Here is a 17,720-nt window from a genome sequence, read left to right as displayed (position 1 = left end):
CCTTCTAACCCAAAAACTGGGTCAGATCAGCTGTAATGTTGGAGCAGCTTGTCTGTTGATTTAGCATCGATCAACTCAAACCTCAAACCATTTGGGCTGTAATCCCAACGCAGACTTTGCAAGGTACAGTTATTTTGCTCTTTTTATTTATGTATTTTTTTGCCGGTGTTAAAGTTAGTGGAACGATGGGGGCTGAGTGTCAGTGTTTTAAAGTAGGATTTCGTCATCACCCTGACCAAACGGCGAACGCTATACTTGGATTGGGCGTCGCTCCTTTCACCAGGCATTTTTGTGCGGGTTCCCAAAGGGGTCGGGCAGGTTTGTGTAAACAGATGTCTGATGTACAAATAAAATGGCCCAGAGCGTTTAAATACGGCCTCAATAGAACTGGTGGCGTGTCTCGGTTGAGCACAGTTCTTAATAAAAATAAAGTCCCACAATTAAAGCTTATACAAAAGAAAACAAAAAAAAACCCGAGCAAACTCAACGAGCATCTTCAGGTCCGTGTTGTAGTTCCAGTGCAGACCTCCGCTCAAGGCAGGAGGTGAATAACAATAATAACAATACATCTGGTTTTCTAGATTTTTTTTTTTTTTCCCCCCTAATTTCTGATGAGTACGTGTTCGTGAACATGGTCTTATCATCTTTTCAATGAAACCGTGCTGCAACAGGCCTGCATACTGATCAAACTGTTGCTAGGCAGGTTCAAATAGGGCCGGACATTTTTTCGGCCTTTGCTGTACGTACGTCTCAAAACACGGGGCTGAAATCAAGTCTTTTTCAAAAGATTTTCACTCTGAATAATCTGATTCCAATGGATGGAATGCTATTTAATGCTATTTTGATGTGTTTACTTTGCGAACATGAAGTCTCTCATGGACATTGAGGCATTTTCCATAGTAGGAAAATAAATGATGATGTTATAAAATGTATAAAGTTGACCTGATTTGTTAAACACTATCAGTGTTCCAACATCAGGGTTCAACCTGTCGTTGCTTACTTGCAGTAAACCTCTCCCCTGAACCTATAATCAGATTTGTGTTGATAGTGGGGAAGACATTTCCGGCCGCTGATTGGGCACGGCTTTCACCTTTGGCCTTCCCTGGTATTGTGTGTCGCTATTTATTTATAATACGTAATGTCGAGTGTGAAGGATTTTATCTGGCACGTGCGGTGTGTGTCTTGGCCGTCTGACCTTCTCGCTCAGAGATTTCTCCAGTAAAGGAGATTGGGACTGCACTAGTCCGCTTACGCCCTAAGCTGTGTGGCTGTCTCCGCGAGCAGAGCGCTTTCCTTCTTCTCGATTTCGCCTATTGTTTCCAGCCCGGGCCTCTCCTTTTTTACACCTTGGATTGGATTTCTCTTCCAGCCCGTTCTATGTCCATTTCTATTTTTAGATGAGGGGGAAAATCTTTGTGCCCTCCACTCACCTTGGTGCTCAGCTGCCACGGTGCTGCCGGTCTTGAGGCCCGCCGGCTGTCATGCTAGCCGGATACTTTGATCTGCCATGCCCTCCTCCGCTGCCACTGCTTTTCTCACTGCCGGCTTCAGGAAGCTCATTCCTCGGTTGTCAGGGCAACCGCGGAGGATGGCCCCCAGCCGGAGAGGGGGGAGCCTCGGGCTGCCCCTGTGCGGTGGGACTGCTGACCCGCCGCTCCCAGGGAGGAGGAGCCAGCTTTGCAGGAGGGCTCCTACAGGCCCAGCGTGGTTCCTGCCGCCCCAGCAGCCCAACGTGAGCCGCGCTGCCGGGACTAGCGCGCTGCTCTCCCTCTGCAGGACGTTCTGCAGCTCATGCTCACTCTGCTCCGGTCGCAAGCGGGGCACCAGCGGCACTATGTCATCCACCAGCCCCTCCTCCTCCTCCACAAATGAGGAACAAGGGAAGCCTAAGCCCAAATCCCCTCTTCGGAAGAGGGGGAGCCTGCAGAGCAGCACCAGCCCTGGTGAGTGAAGGGTTGTTGAGTGAGGGAAGAGGGAGGATGGATAGAGGAAGGTGTGTCAGGTGGCCATGGGAGTTTTAGAAACACACATGTTTTTGCAGTGCCATTAAGGAATGAAACCTTTGAATAAATCAGGGCTGAAGTCAATATGTCACTGAGTTGTTGTTTTTTTAATGTTAGCGCAATGGACCGGGGGAATTCCTGGTGGAAAGAATTTTGATTGATTGCTTCATGATTGCTTAATGTAAACAATCTCAATTGAACTATATCACAAAAATGCAAACCACGAGTCTTCTTTTTACTGATTTTTAACTGTACAATTTTGGGCATGTTGCAATGTTGGTCCTGATGATCTGCAGGAAAGAGCTAGACTCGAGGAGCATGGACTCTAGGACATGCAATGCCAACATTTTTGGTTTGATGATTTTTATATTCTTAATTTGGTTATTTTTTCCCTTTTGGTTTCTTACATTGCAAAAAATTCTTGATGTTGTAATGGATCGGGCTTCCTTATGCCTGAGAGGAATTGAGAAGGTGCCCCCCCCCCCCAAAACATTTCGGCTACAGAGGTGGGACCTCTGTAGCCGAAATGTTTTTTCTTAGTTTTACCGGCTTGGACACCGTATCGTATGGTCTGTCTTCGTATCATCCACTGGGTTTGTATGCAGCAGGGAGATCCTGTTATCTCCAACTGTCTCATGGCTGAACATGACCGTAGCGCCTGTGCCTTGCGCTGTGCTGCCTTTGCTCGGAGATAAGGGTTTTCTTCTATATGTCCAGCAACTTGGGCTGTCAAGCTGATTGGAACATTTCATCCATTTTTAGTCATATCATCTCAAAGTAACACGTTTCTACTGTTTTGTTTCTGGAAAGCCTCTTGGATTTCCTGTAACTCCTAATTATATTCTCTTACCACATTCAAGGGGAAGTAGACAACTTTTTTGCTTTGACTTATAATTAGGTAGATAGTGTTGATTGAACAGTGTCATGGATATAGAATAATGACGCCATCATCGATTAGATTCATGCCCCATAAGCCTCGATTTCACTATGCCATTCGGACTGCTCCCGGGTACGAACTCCTGGGAAAATGCTGGATTGACGGCAGTGCGTGACAGGAAGTGCGTCAACCAATGCGCAACCATTAGCGGAAATGGCGGACGGTGGAACAATCTACTCCACGGAGATCATAAACCCTTGAATATAAAAACGAGTCATTGAAGTCGGTTGAGAAATGTAAACGTTGTAGTTTTTATCCAGAAAAACCACAGCGCCCCCGCTTACTTCTGTTTGTTGACAGGCCAGTCCTGCCCGTTCCAACATGGCGGCGACGTTGACGTATCGCAGCAACCAGCTGAAGCCGTCAATGCAGCGTCTATGTGTATATGTCTATGATGGCGCAACAAAAATAAATCAAATGAAACTGAAGTTGTGACAATTCCAATCGACCACATCAGTGCGCACGCTTCCTCCTTCTCTCTTGTTTCCAAAGTGGTGTTGGAACACTTCCACGGAGCGCTCCGGCGGAAACGTGACGCCGCTGTGGAACGCGAGCGGGGGAAGATGAAATGTTGTCTGTTGCCCCTTTAAGTCGTCGCCTTTCTTTCCTCTCAAATGATTACATCAATATATTACAGTAGAAATGGAGCTGCTCTGTGTACTTTGATTGAGCAATTTGAGTGCTGCACTTTAGTGATGGGAACCTCTGGACCCTTGGAATGAAAATGAGAACACGGTTGAGATTATTCTGAGATAATTTGAATGTAGTTTGTGTGTGTGTGTGTGTGTCTGTGTGTGTGCGACAACCTTCTTACTGTTGTGTCATGTAGGTAACCGCTGGTCCTCGGAGCCGATCACACTCCTTAGCAGTCAATGATACGTCGCCCGGCAAAGTATTTCGTAATGAGACTCAATCAAAAGGCTCACTCAGTCGCCACTGTTGTACAGTTAATAACACTAAACATATACTATCAGTAGAACTGTCTCCTTTGTTACATAATCACCTGAGCCCTATTATTTGAGCTTTCCGCCATCATTTTTTTTAATCTTTACATTCTGCACTCAGATGTTTCCATGCAGATTTCAGAAAAATTCTGAAATGACCAAAATTAATGTGAATTAGGTACGTTTCCATCAGTTTAGTTTTTAGTGTTCAACGTCAATAAATGTCTCTTCCTTATAAGGTGGGTGTGTATAATAATACTAATAATTATTATCACAAGCTTTCACTGTGATAGTGGCACAAAATAAACAAAAAAAAATAATTTATTTGTACGACAATGAATCACAAGCAAAAATGTCGCGATTGCGGCAGGTATTAAACATCTGTAAAATTTAAAAACAATATAATTGGTGGTGGTAACATCTATGTTTTGAAAAAATTATAACTGTTTTGCCATTTGACCATATGAATTCACAGATGTGAATTAACATTTCGTGCAATTCTTTGTCACATCCCATTTTCTTTATCTTACTGGAAATGCTCTCTTTGTTGTTATTGTTAACGTACATTAGTCTTCTTCGCACATTGGATATTATACATCCCAAAGATTTATTAAGAAAACACTAAAGCTCATTTCCTGTGCTCTAAACGGTTATCCAGCTGGCGATCCATCAGAGCTTGCAATGGTGGGCGGACACGAGGGGTCCACAATTGATTTAGCTTTTGTTTAGATTTTCTGTTTGCGCAACACTGCACAGAGGGTGGATGTCTTTCGGGATGCTGCAAAAGTACACACACACACACACACACACACACACACACACACACACACACTGCTGATGCGGCTCGTCTTTGCTGCAGTAATAAATAACTTAGAGGTCTCCCTTCCAGTGCAGTCGTTTGAGTCCCCTCAATGAGCTGCTCGGCTGAGCCACCTGCACTCACAGTCCGACGTACAAACGTTCTTTTTCCTGCTATTTTGTCTTTTTGCCCACAACGTGGTGCACCGAACATAGCGGCAAATCATTCACCATCGGCATCGGCGCCCATCGTGAGTTTCAGGCGCCGCTTTATTTGTAGGGTTTTGTACTCTGCTTCCCTATGAATACGGGGAAGCTTGTCCTTTTCGTTTCTCAGTTTCCCTCCTCCTCCGCCGCCGCCGCAGCACTTTGAAGCCGCCGCGTTACATAAGAGTGACTCGCGGTGCTAATGAAGCCCCGGCGGTCCGGCCTGCTGCCTCAGCCGTAGGAATCCCGTCCTCCCCGTCGCCACATTGCGATTACATCACATGAAGCCGAATGTGTAATGTGCCGGCTCCGCGGCCAGAGGCACGTGGCGCGATGTGGAGGGTAGCGCCATGGGTGGAGGGAACCCCCTCTCTCCTCCGCTCTCTGCTGTGATCTGATAAACAAAGCGTGCCTCCGCTGCACACCGGCAGATACTCGCTGCTCGACTTAACGTGACGCCGCTGTCGGCGTGGGAGCGGAGCTCGTTAAATATTGGGCGGATGAAGAGCCGGAAATGTTAATATTTTACTCTGGTTGTCTCGTGGTGGTGTCGTGATGTGCTGGGTGTTTGAAAGTGATCACCCCTCAAACGTTCTCATCGCGTTTCCTCTTGCGTGATACAACAATGACCAACCGTTGCGTGTCTTTGCTCGTCAGCAGGACGTCTTGTCAGGCCTGCACCCGCCTTTCCAGAAAAGCTACACCAGTCGGTGGTGCTGAATGGACACTGTGTGTTTCTCGGTGGACTCTGACCTGATCAGCGGGGAACTGGGCCTCAGTGAGGACAGGAACATGCGGCAGGACGGCCCCTTTTTTTTTTTTGTTTTTGTTTTTGTGTTTCACTTAGAAAATAACTGCTGTAGTTGTTCACTGTTAATTACTAGAATTATTTATTACAAATTACGACGTTACAAAACGTAATAACCTTTTTCGATGAAGGAAAAAGAGTTTTTGAATGACTTTTTTACCTTTTGTATTGAATTTGGCATGGAGGATAATGGAATTTCACTGGTATTTGTATCAACCTTTCCTGAATTCTGGTATTCTAACATGCCTGGTTGGAACGACCTGCAACAGAGAAGCTGTGACGTGCCCCTTGCTACACCTGTGTCAACACTAGTTTGGTGTAGGAGAAGGAGGATAAAATGATGGTGAACACGATGCAGTAACACATTTCCCGTTTTGTGATCTATGTCTTTTGGTACGGCATTCTAAACTTGCAGTATTTCCAACTCATCACCAGGGGGCGTCTCTGTTACAGTACTGCTGTAATGTTTGAGTTGAGCGTCAGTTTATATTTAACAAGTGGCTGTCAGTGTCTGCAGACACAGAGCCATAGGTAGTCAGACCTTTGTTTTCCATGCAGTTGTTTGCATGGAAAATTCCAGGGCTTTCTTTTTGCTAAGAATAGCTCTGTGACTGTGATTGTAACAGAGAAAGTCTCCCTGATCTGGAAAAGGGATTTTACAGAACCAGGAACCGGGACCTTAACGCACACAGCACTGGCAGGTGGAGCTGTTGTTGCTGGGGGCGTCCAGACGGCTTGCAGTGCCTCACTGGTTCTTTTTTTAACCAACACCAACTCTCTCTCTCTCTCTCTCTCTCTCTCTCTCTCTCTCTCTCTCTCTCTCTCTCTCTCTCTCTCTCGCTCTCGCTCTCGCTCTCTCTCTCGCGCGCTCCTCTTTCCCATCACTCACTCACCCGCTAACTCTCTCTCTCTCTTTCTCTCTCACACACACACACACACCAGAACGCACAATGCCACACAAGGATTGGCCGATGAAAAGTCTCTGTCCCGCATGGGAGATGTCTTGGCTGACAGACAGTATTTATGAGGGGTGTTTATTATGGGTTGTATTTCATCATAAAGGTACAGTTAAGCGCTCCTTCGCTCGGTCCTGGTCGGGACCTCGGCCCCCATGGGGATCTGTTCCCATTTAATCCCATTGGTTTGGCGGCCGGTAAATCGGTGTCAGCTGGTGTTGGCTCAGCGACATGCCAGCGCGGTCTGACTTGAATGAAATAATTTCACATTTTTAGGTTCATCTCATTCACGTTACTCACTGACTGCCCTTCATTGAAACAGCTAATGAGATTAACTCTTTTAGGTTAAAGACAGCAACGAGACCAGTGCACCAGTAAAACTGATTAGAGAACCTTTTGTGTTTGGATAATAAAACAGATGCTTACCCAGTGTGTGTAGCATTCAGTATACTTTGGCCTCCACTACACAGTAACTACTGGAGTTATTAACATTGTAAAACTGCTCTTGAGTGTGTGATGGCAGGTGATCACAAGCAGCTGGAGTTATGACAAGCAGATTTTTATTTGTTGTGTGTGTGCGTGCGTGCGTGTACACTATTTTGGACCGCCCATTCATTTCTCCAGCGGCCATAATTAACAACCTTTATATTCAAGCACTAATCACTATACTTCATTTAAAGTTATTTACATTTGCTCAACATTGTCACAGCAGAGTGGAAAGATGTTCATGAATTGCTATCAATTCTTAATGATACCTTGTAATTTAATATTTAATGGACATCTAGCTGCATACTGCAATATTTCAAAGAGTCTGTGGACTCGGTTCCCAAATTCGGGGCCAATAATTGGATCGCTATAACACGCATTTCAGAAAAATCGCTGTTCACGATGTCAATAGAACTTGGTGTAAACGATGATTTGTGCAACAAACACAGACATTTAGAGGTTTTGTTCTGGCCTGCAGTTCCCCCGAGCAAGGAGCTGAGTCTGTATCTTTTTTCGGAATAACTGCTCTGTTCTGACCTTCGATCACAAAACAAAGACGGCGGTAAGAGGCGTGCACGTATGTGCACGCCTCTGTTTACAGAACGGAGGGGTGTGACATCGGTGCGGTGCGTAAGTCCGAGGATGCCTTCTCAGTGAGTCACTTTTTTGTTTATCTTTGACTACTACTTACCACCTCTTTGATCCCTGAGCACCGTCCCTCTCTCCACCTCCTGTGTGTTTCTGATGGATTTGTGGAGAAACGTTAAGCACAGCGTGTGAAACGCTGCCAGTGTGGAGTGACACAGTGCTGCTCTTTGCTATATTGAGATACGGTGAGAGCAGCACTGACAGCCAGTGTCTGGGAGCGCTCATGGTGGAGTCAGGAGGCTGGCGGGGCGTTGTTTGGGAACACGTCGGGATTCAGAATTGTGGATTCCTTGAGTTGAACATTTTATTTGAAGTTGGCTCTAATTTTATCTAAAACATTATAATCCATAATCCATACAAATATTTTTTTCATAACGTCAAAAAAAAGCTACAAATAAAAATTGGGCCCATTTGACCTTTCCCTAACCCTCCCCACCACCACAAAAGAAAAATAGGACAACAAGCAAATAAAAAACGTTACAGGAAAGAATTCTTTCTTCCGGCTCAATAAAGTACTGTGATGGGCTGGACTGTGTGAGGAAACCCCTGAAGAATGGAACAATGTAGGTCCAATATAACCCAACTTTGGGTCCCGGACTTATAGAAGGAGTATAAAAACGGATTTTAAAATCAAGCGAAGCTGATTTTTGCCATTTCATGTTAATGGTCTTCATCGCTGAGGGGATGAAATATTTTTCTATTGGTTGTTGTGGTGCTGCGTAGCGTCCATATGGGAGGAGTCGGAAATCAATGAGGTTTTTCTTTTGCTTGTTTTTTTTGGCGAACCAGGATTCCATGTTGGGGGTGAGTTAAGATATCGTGCGTGCTGTTAAACCAATGTCTGCGCTTGTCCTCTTTGTGTTGGGACGTTGGCTTTTCGGCTGGTATGGCAGATTTAGTTTATTTTCTTGTTTCGAGAGCCCTTTAAACAGCATCGCAGGCTGGCATGGAGCTTCACGGGAACCTCTGTGGACTCAAGTTGTCATGCTTTCCCGTATGGTGTCCACACGGGAATTATTGTGCAACCTCAGAGATGAGGTTGTTGTTTTTTTCCTTATATTAGGTCGACTCAAACGAATGTCTCAAGCTGTCCGTACACAGCTGCTGTGTGTTGTAGATCCTTCCCTTGGGAAAAGATGTGTTTATCACCACGGGGGTGATAGCGGTCAAGGGGCTGAGCCTTGCTTGGGCGGCTGGAGACACGGTGGGCGGAGATGGTGATGGATGAGAAAACACGGACAATGCGAATGTTTGTACCTGCTAAGCTGTCAACGCTTATTTTCTCGGTTATAAAGACAATAAATGTAATTAAAAGAGTCCACAATGTGGATTCGTTTTGAGCGTATCTCTACCCAAATGAGAGTTGATGAAAGTTGGAAGGCTTGCGGAGAATCGTTTGAAAAACGGTGCAGCATGTGTTTCCCGACCCTGGTGGGATCGAAACGCAGGACACGGACTCAAGAGACCAGCATGGGAGGGAAGAAGGGGAAAGGGATCGGGTGGCAGCAGGAGGGAAGACAGGGTGCGGAGATGTGTTGCTGGCGGGGAGCGTGGCAGCGAGGCGGCGGCAAGCAGGAGCGAGTTGATCCTGGGACACGGAGAGACTGATTTGCAAATTCTCAAAGGCATGACACAAAGACGGCACGGCGTTGAAGTCGGCCTGAAACGTGTACTACCACATTCATTTCTAACCTGCAACCCGGCGACGAATGGGTGAAGGGCAGGGGTTTAAATGCTGCTGCGAGAGGATGCGACAAGCCCATTGCCTGCAGGTGTGCCGGTGGAGCAGGGAACCGGGAGAGTGAGGACGGGAAGCCACGCCCTTGCGACCATCCGGAATGTAGGTCTTTTTTATATTTCACGTCAAAATTTTCCTTCAATCTCTACCATTTAAGTTGCATAATCGACCATTTCAGTCATTTTTCGGGTTTATCAGTCAGTGACTAAGTATTCTAAAGAAAGACACACACACACACACACAGTACCAGTGGGAACGTCAAGTTTGTGCACGTTTTCTCTGGAAAAAATGTAGATTAAATTAAAACTATGTAAGCTTACTATTTGGGAGTTAATGTATGTTAAATGTATATCTTGTCCCCTTTTTTCCTGTGTATTAAAAATAACAAACCACACATCTGTCTTTGTCAGCAGTAGCCATGTATGAAGTTTATGTAATGCAATAAATGCTACTACACGTTATGACTAAGTGCTGTGCCCGTTGAAAACATGGCTGTTGGGGAGGGGCTGCGTCGTAGTGGCGGGTGGATCCATACCAAAAGTATCCATACTGCCCGTACTACATCTCCCTTTGAAGATCGATTCTAGCGTCAATAGGATCGATACCGTAAAAGGGATCCGTCCCTCTCATTATATTTCCTCACTTGCGCTTGCTTGCTGCCCATCACTGTGCGGTGAACGGGAGATCCTTTCCGCACGCACGTCACGTGCACGCCCACGTTTCGAGTTTTACACATAGCATTTACATTTACACGCTTTTATCCAAAGCAACTTACAAGGGAGAATAACATTCAAGCTACATTGCGACAGAGACATTAGTGTAACAATAAATAAATACTGCTAGGTAGTGCTAAGTACTTGTAAGTTAGGAGAGGAGGTACTGACTGAAGAGCTGGGTCTTCAAGTGCTTCTCAAAGACAGAGAGGGAGGCCCCTGCTCTGGTCATTTTTGGCAGCTTGTTCCATCAAAGTGGAACTACAAATGAGAATAACCTGGATGGCCGTGGTTGTACGGCCGGCAGAGCCAGGCCACGCCCATTTGATGAGCGCAGCATCCGGGGGGTAACATGTGCACCTAGGAAGTGTGAAGTAGATCGGGTGAACGGTTGTCGAAATAATCGAAGGACATAATACAGCGATGCCTTCCTTTATAGTTCCATGGCATGTCATAGTATAGAGATGAATCAGAATAGATGGCAGATAGGTATACACTGCATTCCAAATTATTATCAAATGATATTTTTCTCTGAATTTGAATGTTATTGAACAAACCTCCCAATATAATATTTTTTTCAAAAATAAAAAACTCAAAATGCACTGTTCCAAATGATTATGCACACAAAACATTTTATAGGTTGTAAAGAACTGAAAATGGTCATTTGTTGAATGTGCAGCATTAGGAGGTCATATTTACTGAAATCAAAAGCTATTTCAATCAAAATCATCTCAACAGGCCAAGTTCCATGTCAACATAGGAGCCTGAACTTGTGAGTTTTTGGGGAGTTTCTGCTTGAATTTCTTTGCAGGACGTCAGAACAGCCTCCCAGAGCTGCTGTTTTGATGCCAACTGCCTCCCATAGATCTTTTGCTTGAGGATGCTCCAAAGGTTCTCAATAAGGTGGAGGTCAGGGGAGGATGGGGGCCACACCATGAGTTTCTCTCCTTTTATGCCCATAGCAGCCAGTGACAGAGGTATTCTTTGCAGCATGAGATGGTGTGTTGTTCTGCAGGAAGATGATTTTGCTACAGAAGGCACGGTTCTTCTTTTTGTACCATGGAAGAAAGTGGTCAATCACAAACTCTATATACTTTGCCAAGGTCATTTCCTAAAGGGGCCCACCAGCTCTCTCCCCATGATTCCGGCCCAACTCATGACTCGGCCACCTCCTTGCTGACTCGGCAGCCTTGTTGGGACACGGTGGCCATCCACCAACCATCCACTACTCCATCCATCTGCACCATCCAGTGTTGCACGGCACTCATCAGTAAACAAGACTGTTTGAAAATGAGTCTTCATGTATTTCTGGGCCCCCTGCAACCCTTTCTGCTTGTGAGCATTGTTTAGGGGGGGCCCAATAGTAGCTTTATGCACAACTGCAAGCCTCTGGAGGATCCTACACCTTGAGGTTCACGGGACTCCAGAGGCATCAGCAGCTTCAAATACCTGTTTTAATGCTTTGTAACGGCATTTTAGCAGCTGCTCTCTTCATCCCATGAATTTGTCTGTCAGAAACCTTCCTCATTCTCTTTTTATCTGCACCAACCCGTCTGTGCTCTGAATCAGCTACAAATCTCTTCACAGTACGATGATCACGCTTACGTTCTTGTGAAATATCTAATGTTTTCATACCTTGTCCAAGGCATTGCACTATTTGAGGCTTTTCGGCAGCAGAGAGATCCTTTTTCTTTCCCATGTTGCTTGAAACCTGTGGCTGCTTAATAATGTGGAACATCCTTCTGAAGTAGTTTTCCTTGAGTTGGGCGCACCTGGCAAACTAATTATCACAGGTGTCTGAGATTGATTCCAGTGATCCTTGGAGCCCTGAGACACAACACCATCCATGAGTTGAATTGAAAAACAAAAAATTAAATGTTTAAAAATCCAGTTTGCATAATCATTTGGAACGCGGTGTAGAGATTGTAGTTGTAGGTTAGGCTTTCCTGACCTATTACGGTTTTAAAGTGTTGAAAATGTCAAGTCTGAAATGAGATAAATTATATGATCCATTTTTAAAAAATATATAAAATTAACCGTGATTGAAGAATGTATCAAGGCCAAGTCTTTCATTCATGAAAACATATGCCCAAATATGCCCCATTTTTTTCAAACTGGAATATCCTGCAGGCAGAAGCAGAATACAGGGGGAATATATGCCAAAATGTCCATGTTACTTTACAGCGTCAAACAAGGACATTTATTTAGATTTTAGGTGTGTTTACAGAGTACTTACTTGCTGAGTCCTGTGTGATTAGGCGTTCCTGTTTTCTTGACTGGTTGGGTTACTGTGATGTGATGTCATTACCTAAAAAAGAGAAGTCAGATGGCACATATGGTGTGTGTCAGGGGGCTTTACGTCCAGCGTGTAAAGCAGATGCTGATGTATGGAAGTTTCACTCACTCTCTCGTGGTTTGCGTATAGGGGTTCAAATGATAAAGAATGCGACCTGGATGGGCCATGTTGTTTATGATTTATTAATGTAACTTAGTGCTGTTGAAAATTCATTTAAAATCCCAATGCAACAGCATAGAAAGAGCCTAATGAGGTAGTAATGGTTATAATGTCATCCTGCAAACAGGCCTCTCTTGTTCTGCAGTCATGTGACAGAGGAAGGAAGTAACTTCAATGACTCTGCCAAGCTGAGTTTTGAGACACTAAAGGGTGTGTGTGTGCTTGTGTGCGTGCGCGCGCGTGTTTGTGTGTGGGGGTCCATACCACTGAGCTCACGTGCACGCCTACATGTCATGTTCACACATTCATGCACATCAGACAATACTGATAAAAATCATTGCAAAAATCTCCAATAGACTATATATGTGTGTTTATTGATTATTATTATTATTTAAGTAAATTAGATAATAAATAATATATAACATTTTTCACATACACCCACACAAATATATAATTATATTATTATATATTTCTATTTAATTTATTTGATACTATTATATATTGAATAGATCTATGGGTTCATCTTGGCTAACAGCAACACGAGTGGGGGTTGGATGTGCAGGGAAAAAGGGGAGTGTCGATAGGCACGTCCATCCTCCACCAAACAATACAGCAGAGCATGAAGTGGTTCATCCCAGTCCCACCCCCTTTCTCTGCCACGTGGTATGTTCCAGTGCCAGTATTTAACTACGGAGCTTACGGGGCCGTTTGTGTACAGAAAACCGGTGTAATCCAGGAAGCAGCTGAGGGACAGAGGCAGGGAGAGGGGAATCCGGGGGAGAAACGTCTCTGAGAGAAAGGAAAAAAGCAGCCAGCTGCAGCAGGATTTCTTAGAAACAGAGAAATACCACGCCGAGCTCCACTCCTGGTGCTGCCACAGCGCATGCTGTAGGTGAGAGGATCCTGGATCTGCTTCTCCTCTCTGTTCTGTCACCCTCTCACCATCCGCTGTGCAGCGGGGGAGGTTGAAGCAGCCGTCCCAGGCCTAGTTCCATGTCCCAGCATCCCACCAGAGTCCAGTGTGACCGTGCCGGGGACTGGGGCAACCAGTCTGCACAGACAGTCAGAGGTACCGTAAAGCTGCATTCATGAATGATCAACTGTGTCTGACCAGAGAATCCCACTCTGAGATTAGTTCCACCTGTGCTCTTAAAGGCTTGTCATTACTATAATATTGTACGGAACATTTACATATTAATAATTAATGTGTTTATACACATATTTGGCTGATTCGAATGTTAATAACAGCACCTTTCGGGGAAAGGCTATGAATGAGGATGACATGAGGTGGGTATTCCTTTTCGGGTCGGGTCCCTGCTGGACAGGCTGGTCTCTTGCCTGTCCTGCACCTTGTAGCGAAAAGGGTAAAGATCAGTGAGTCAGTGGAGTCCAAATCGTGTGAATATCTAGTCATTCTGCCGCTTAACTTAAATATCCATACCATACACTTTTGCACGCTATCTCTGCATTAACATTAAAATGCACTCTGCAAACAGTGGACCTTATTTATGGGACACAAGTGGAACGTGGTTAAAAGATTACAGGAGGAGAATTTAAGCATGTCTGGGCATTCATTGAGCATTATTTGCTCCAAATTAAATGTATACGTTGTTTGTAATGCTATAGATGGGGTTTCCCGATCCCTGTTACACCAGATTATATATGGCTTAACACAATCTTTTACAGCGTTTCATTCAACAGTGTTTGGTGACACACTCAACCGTCAAACCCAAGTCCCTTCAAGGTATCTGTACTTCTAGTTTGTTCGCCATCAACAGTTATTTGGCCACAAATCACACTTTGTAGTTGTTATTATGGTATTGTCACCAAAGTAGAAGAAACAAACCTGTCGATTAATCGACACCGAATGCACTGCGAGAGGAACAAGTGCTGTGTAAAATGTGTCTCCTATGGCCGGTGTGAACTATCAATTGATTTTCCTTTAACGTCAATGACAGCTGTCGATACACGTGGTGTGTTTTCAGTTTTTGAGTATGTCCATCCTCGTGGAAACACCCCTTTTCAATTTATTTAGTTAGTTATTTATTTATTTATTTTGTCCGCTTCGGTCTCGCCCACTTGAGCGTTGCGACAGAGTTCCACGATGCAGACGTGAGATGAACATGGATTTAAAGTAGTAGTAGTATTTAATGAGTTTGCCGAGCCTCCCTGTCTCTCTGCAAATAAGCAGAGGGGGGTGTATCATGCCAAGGAACCTGAAGCAAAATACTCCCAATACGTCCAAGCAGGAACACAGGAGATACACGCAGACACGCATAGTATTGTCTTTCTACGGTGGGGGGTCACCGTCACCTTATCCAGCTCTCTGTGCCGGAGCAGGACGCCCGGCGGTAGGTTGTTGGAGGAGGCAAGGCACCTTGTGCCTCCAGTTCGATGTTTCCTCGTGGATCTCCAAGAGCAGTGTGCGATTACCCTCTGTTAGAAACGGCACCAGACGTCAGGAAAGACGAGTCAGCGGAACCTTTGGAAAGCTCGGCTCTCAGCACAGAGGTCTCTCTGGCCGGGAGTCAAAAAGGGCAGAGGGGGCAGCCAAGGCCCGGGAAGGTCACGGAATACGAGACGGAGAGCTTTGTCCGAGCTTCCAGAAACTGGATTTGCACGGTGGTTTGAAATTGCAAGCAAATGTGTATCTATCAAGGCCTCGCCGAGGGAAGCGCAGGAATCGGGCGGAGGAGATAAGATTTTGTGTTCCCCGTGTTGATCCATATCATCTTTCCCAAATGTCTTTTATAGAATTAATTGAATTTGGATGAAGGGGGAGCTTACATCCAAATATTATCGATTGGAATGTATTACGACGTACAGTATCCTGCAATTGGAAACTTCAAGCATTATTTAGATTTAGCGTAACAATGTCCCATCTGTTGGCTTTTTTCGGCAGGTTGTTTAATTATTTGTACCGTCCATTATCTAAGACTTTTTCACTCCCAGTGTTTTGGTGTGTCGTACAGAATGTGCAGTAAAGTAAAGCTATGAGAATATGTTTCACAACTTTGTTTCTCAAATGTTGTTTTAGTTTCTTCACCTTTTCACCTCCCAACAATTACAACAATTACAATTTGTAAGTTGTAATTTGCCTTCCAGCCTGTGGCTAGTGTTTTGTTGTTTACCATATTGGCTGCATGGTTTACTGACCGTTTGTTGCACTGTGTCCCCGACTTAACTTGAGTCACCGTGATAAATAGAGATGGGGGAGCAGGATTAACAAGCATCTGTGGTTGAGAGGCAGGGGGTTAGAGGGGGGTGTGTGTGTGTGTGTGTGTGTGTGTGTGTGTGTGTGTGTGTGTGTGTGGGCCTGTGCCTGTGCGTACATGCATAAATAGTTTCTTATCTGTGTGCTGAAATGCATCCTCCCCTCTCTCCTTGCGAAGAGCATAGAGTGTGCCTGTGCTTGTGCATTGTGTTGTCATCGTTTAGCCATAACTCTTCAGCTTTTATCTTTATCAGCGGAGCAAAGTCTTAAAGGTCCACCGTACTTTCTCCCAGATTCAACTCAGCTTTGGAACAGACGAACGACAGCAAAGACTAATTATCAAGCCAGACGCAGCGCAAATCGTGGCCTAAATTGCAGAGTAGTAAGAACACACCCCTCTTACGGCAGAGACGTACACTTTCTTCAGCCATGATGAAATTACTGTTTGTCTGCATAACTGTGGTTGGATCAAGTAAATTAACTGTGCCGAGTGTTGTTGTACGCTGAGTTTTATTCGTCTTCGGCCGTTAAAAACAAAAAGAATCTCCGTTTGCCAGAACGCCTCGGCCCCCGCGTTAGTTCAGGTGGGCTGTGCAGCGTTTGTTTTCTCTGAAGAAGCTGCGGTCGTTCTGCTGTGGAGTGGGAACAGTCATCTGTTTCCAGCAGGTCTGAAGTGGGGAAGGCCCCTCTGTGTCACGCCCAGGTGTGTGCACATGGATGTGTTTGTGGGATTGCGTCGATTGTGTTGATGCACATGTGTGACTTAAGTGTGATAGCATCTGCTATTTTGGCAGGTTCTCCGTTCGTTCCACTCTCTCATTGTTACTGCTTCAAAATGTCCATCCTTAAGATATTCCACCCTGTTTTACAACGCACAAGGGAGTTTTCTAGTCCATGGTGCAGACGCAAAATACTATTTATTTATTTATTTTTTACAAAAAAAAAAAAAAAATTGTTGATATGAGGTCAGGATTGTAGTACTTTGAGAACTGGTTAGAAAATGTATTTTTATATCAGAGGCCTTACATGAAGTCACCTGAAATTCTTTCATTCCAGGGTTGTTCTGCTGTTCTAATCCATCTTTTAGCCTTCTGAAAGGCTGGAAAATGTTTTTTTATTTACGTCACTCGTGCGGCTATTTAAGTATACAGGGATACTTCTGATGAAGATGTGATGAATCATGTAAAAGGCCGTAACGAATCAGCCCTTCAACTGATTTATTTAATATGATTTTCCAAACGGAATACTTCTTGTGTGTCTATAGTCTTCTGTTTGCAGCCTGTATAGAGCGAGACCCCGACACCAGGCGGCTGCCTGGAGTCGTTTATTAAAGAGCTCTACACCCTCCGAAAACACACACCACACAGGGCCAGGCCTTACTTTAACTGGATTTAATATCCTTGTCTGGCGTTTCAAAGGAGACAGAGGAAACTTCCTGAAAATGCGAAACAGGTCAGCAGAAAGGCTGAGAGATGGTGCAACGGGGGTCAGTCAAAAACGCAGGGTGTTGCGGTGAACTTGCTGAGCCCCAATGTATTTCCACAACACTTTCCCCAACATGTGTCTTGTCTTCAGACTTGCGAGGCACGGCCCCCCTCCCTCTCAAGCCCCAGCGATCCCTCCCTGGGACCCCCGTCTCCCTCAAGCAGTTCCCCATCGACCTGCGGACATCCATGGACGGAAAGTACAAGGAGATTGCCGAGGTGAGACGCAAAGTGTCGCATGGGCTTTAGCATGGATTATTTACTGGCAGGTGCTTGATTTCATATGATGAAAAATGTGTTCCATTTGAATGGAAGATTATTAGGATTCA

General features: G+C 45.0%; 1 protein-coding gene across 5 annotated transcripts in view; it reads left to right on the top strand.

The window, feature by feature from the left end:
• Window positions 1-17,720, top strand: part of ampd2a (adenosine monophosphate deaminase 2a) — a 32,438-nt gene that overhangs the window by 2,193 nt on the left and 12,525 nt on the right. For 2 of the 5 annotated variants that reach the window (XM_080001358.1, XM_080001357.1), the window contains exons 1-2: window positions 1,690-1,943; window positions 17,483-17,610. In XM_080001358.1, the coding sequence (XP_079857484.1) occupies window positions 1,835-1,943; window positions 17,483-17,610 (237 nt within the window). In that variant the 5' untranslated portion in view covers window positions 1,690-1,834. Of the gene's footprint in view, window positions 1-1,689; window positions 1,944-13,719; window positions 13,763-16,518; window positions 16,611-17,482; window positions 17,611-17,720 lie in introns of those variants that run through there. The other 3 variants (XM_080001360.1, XM_080001356.1, XM_080001359.1) reach the window with 3 other exon arrangements.

The sequence above is a fragment of the Zeus faber genome (assembly GCF_960531495.2).
Source record: "Zeus faber genome assembly, chromosome: 5".
Lineage (NCBI taxonomy): Eukaryota > Metazoa > Chordata > Actinopteri > Zeiformes > Zeidae > Zeus > Zeus faber.
This window is presented reverse-complemented; position numbering and strand designations above follow the sequence as displayed.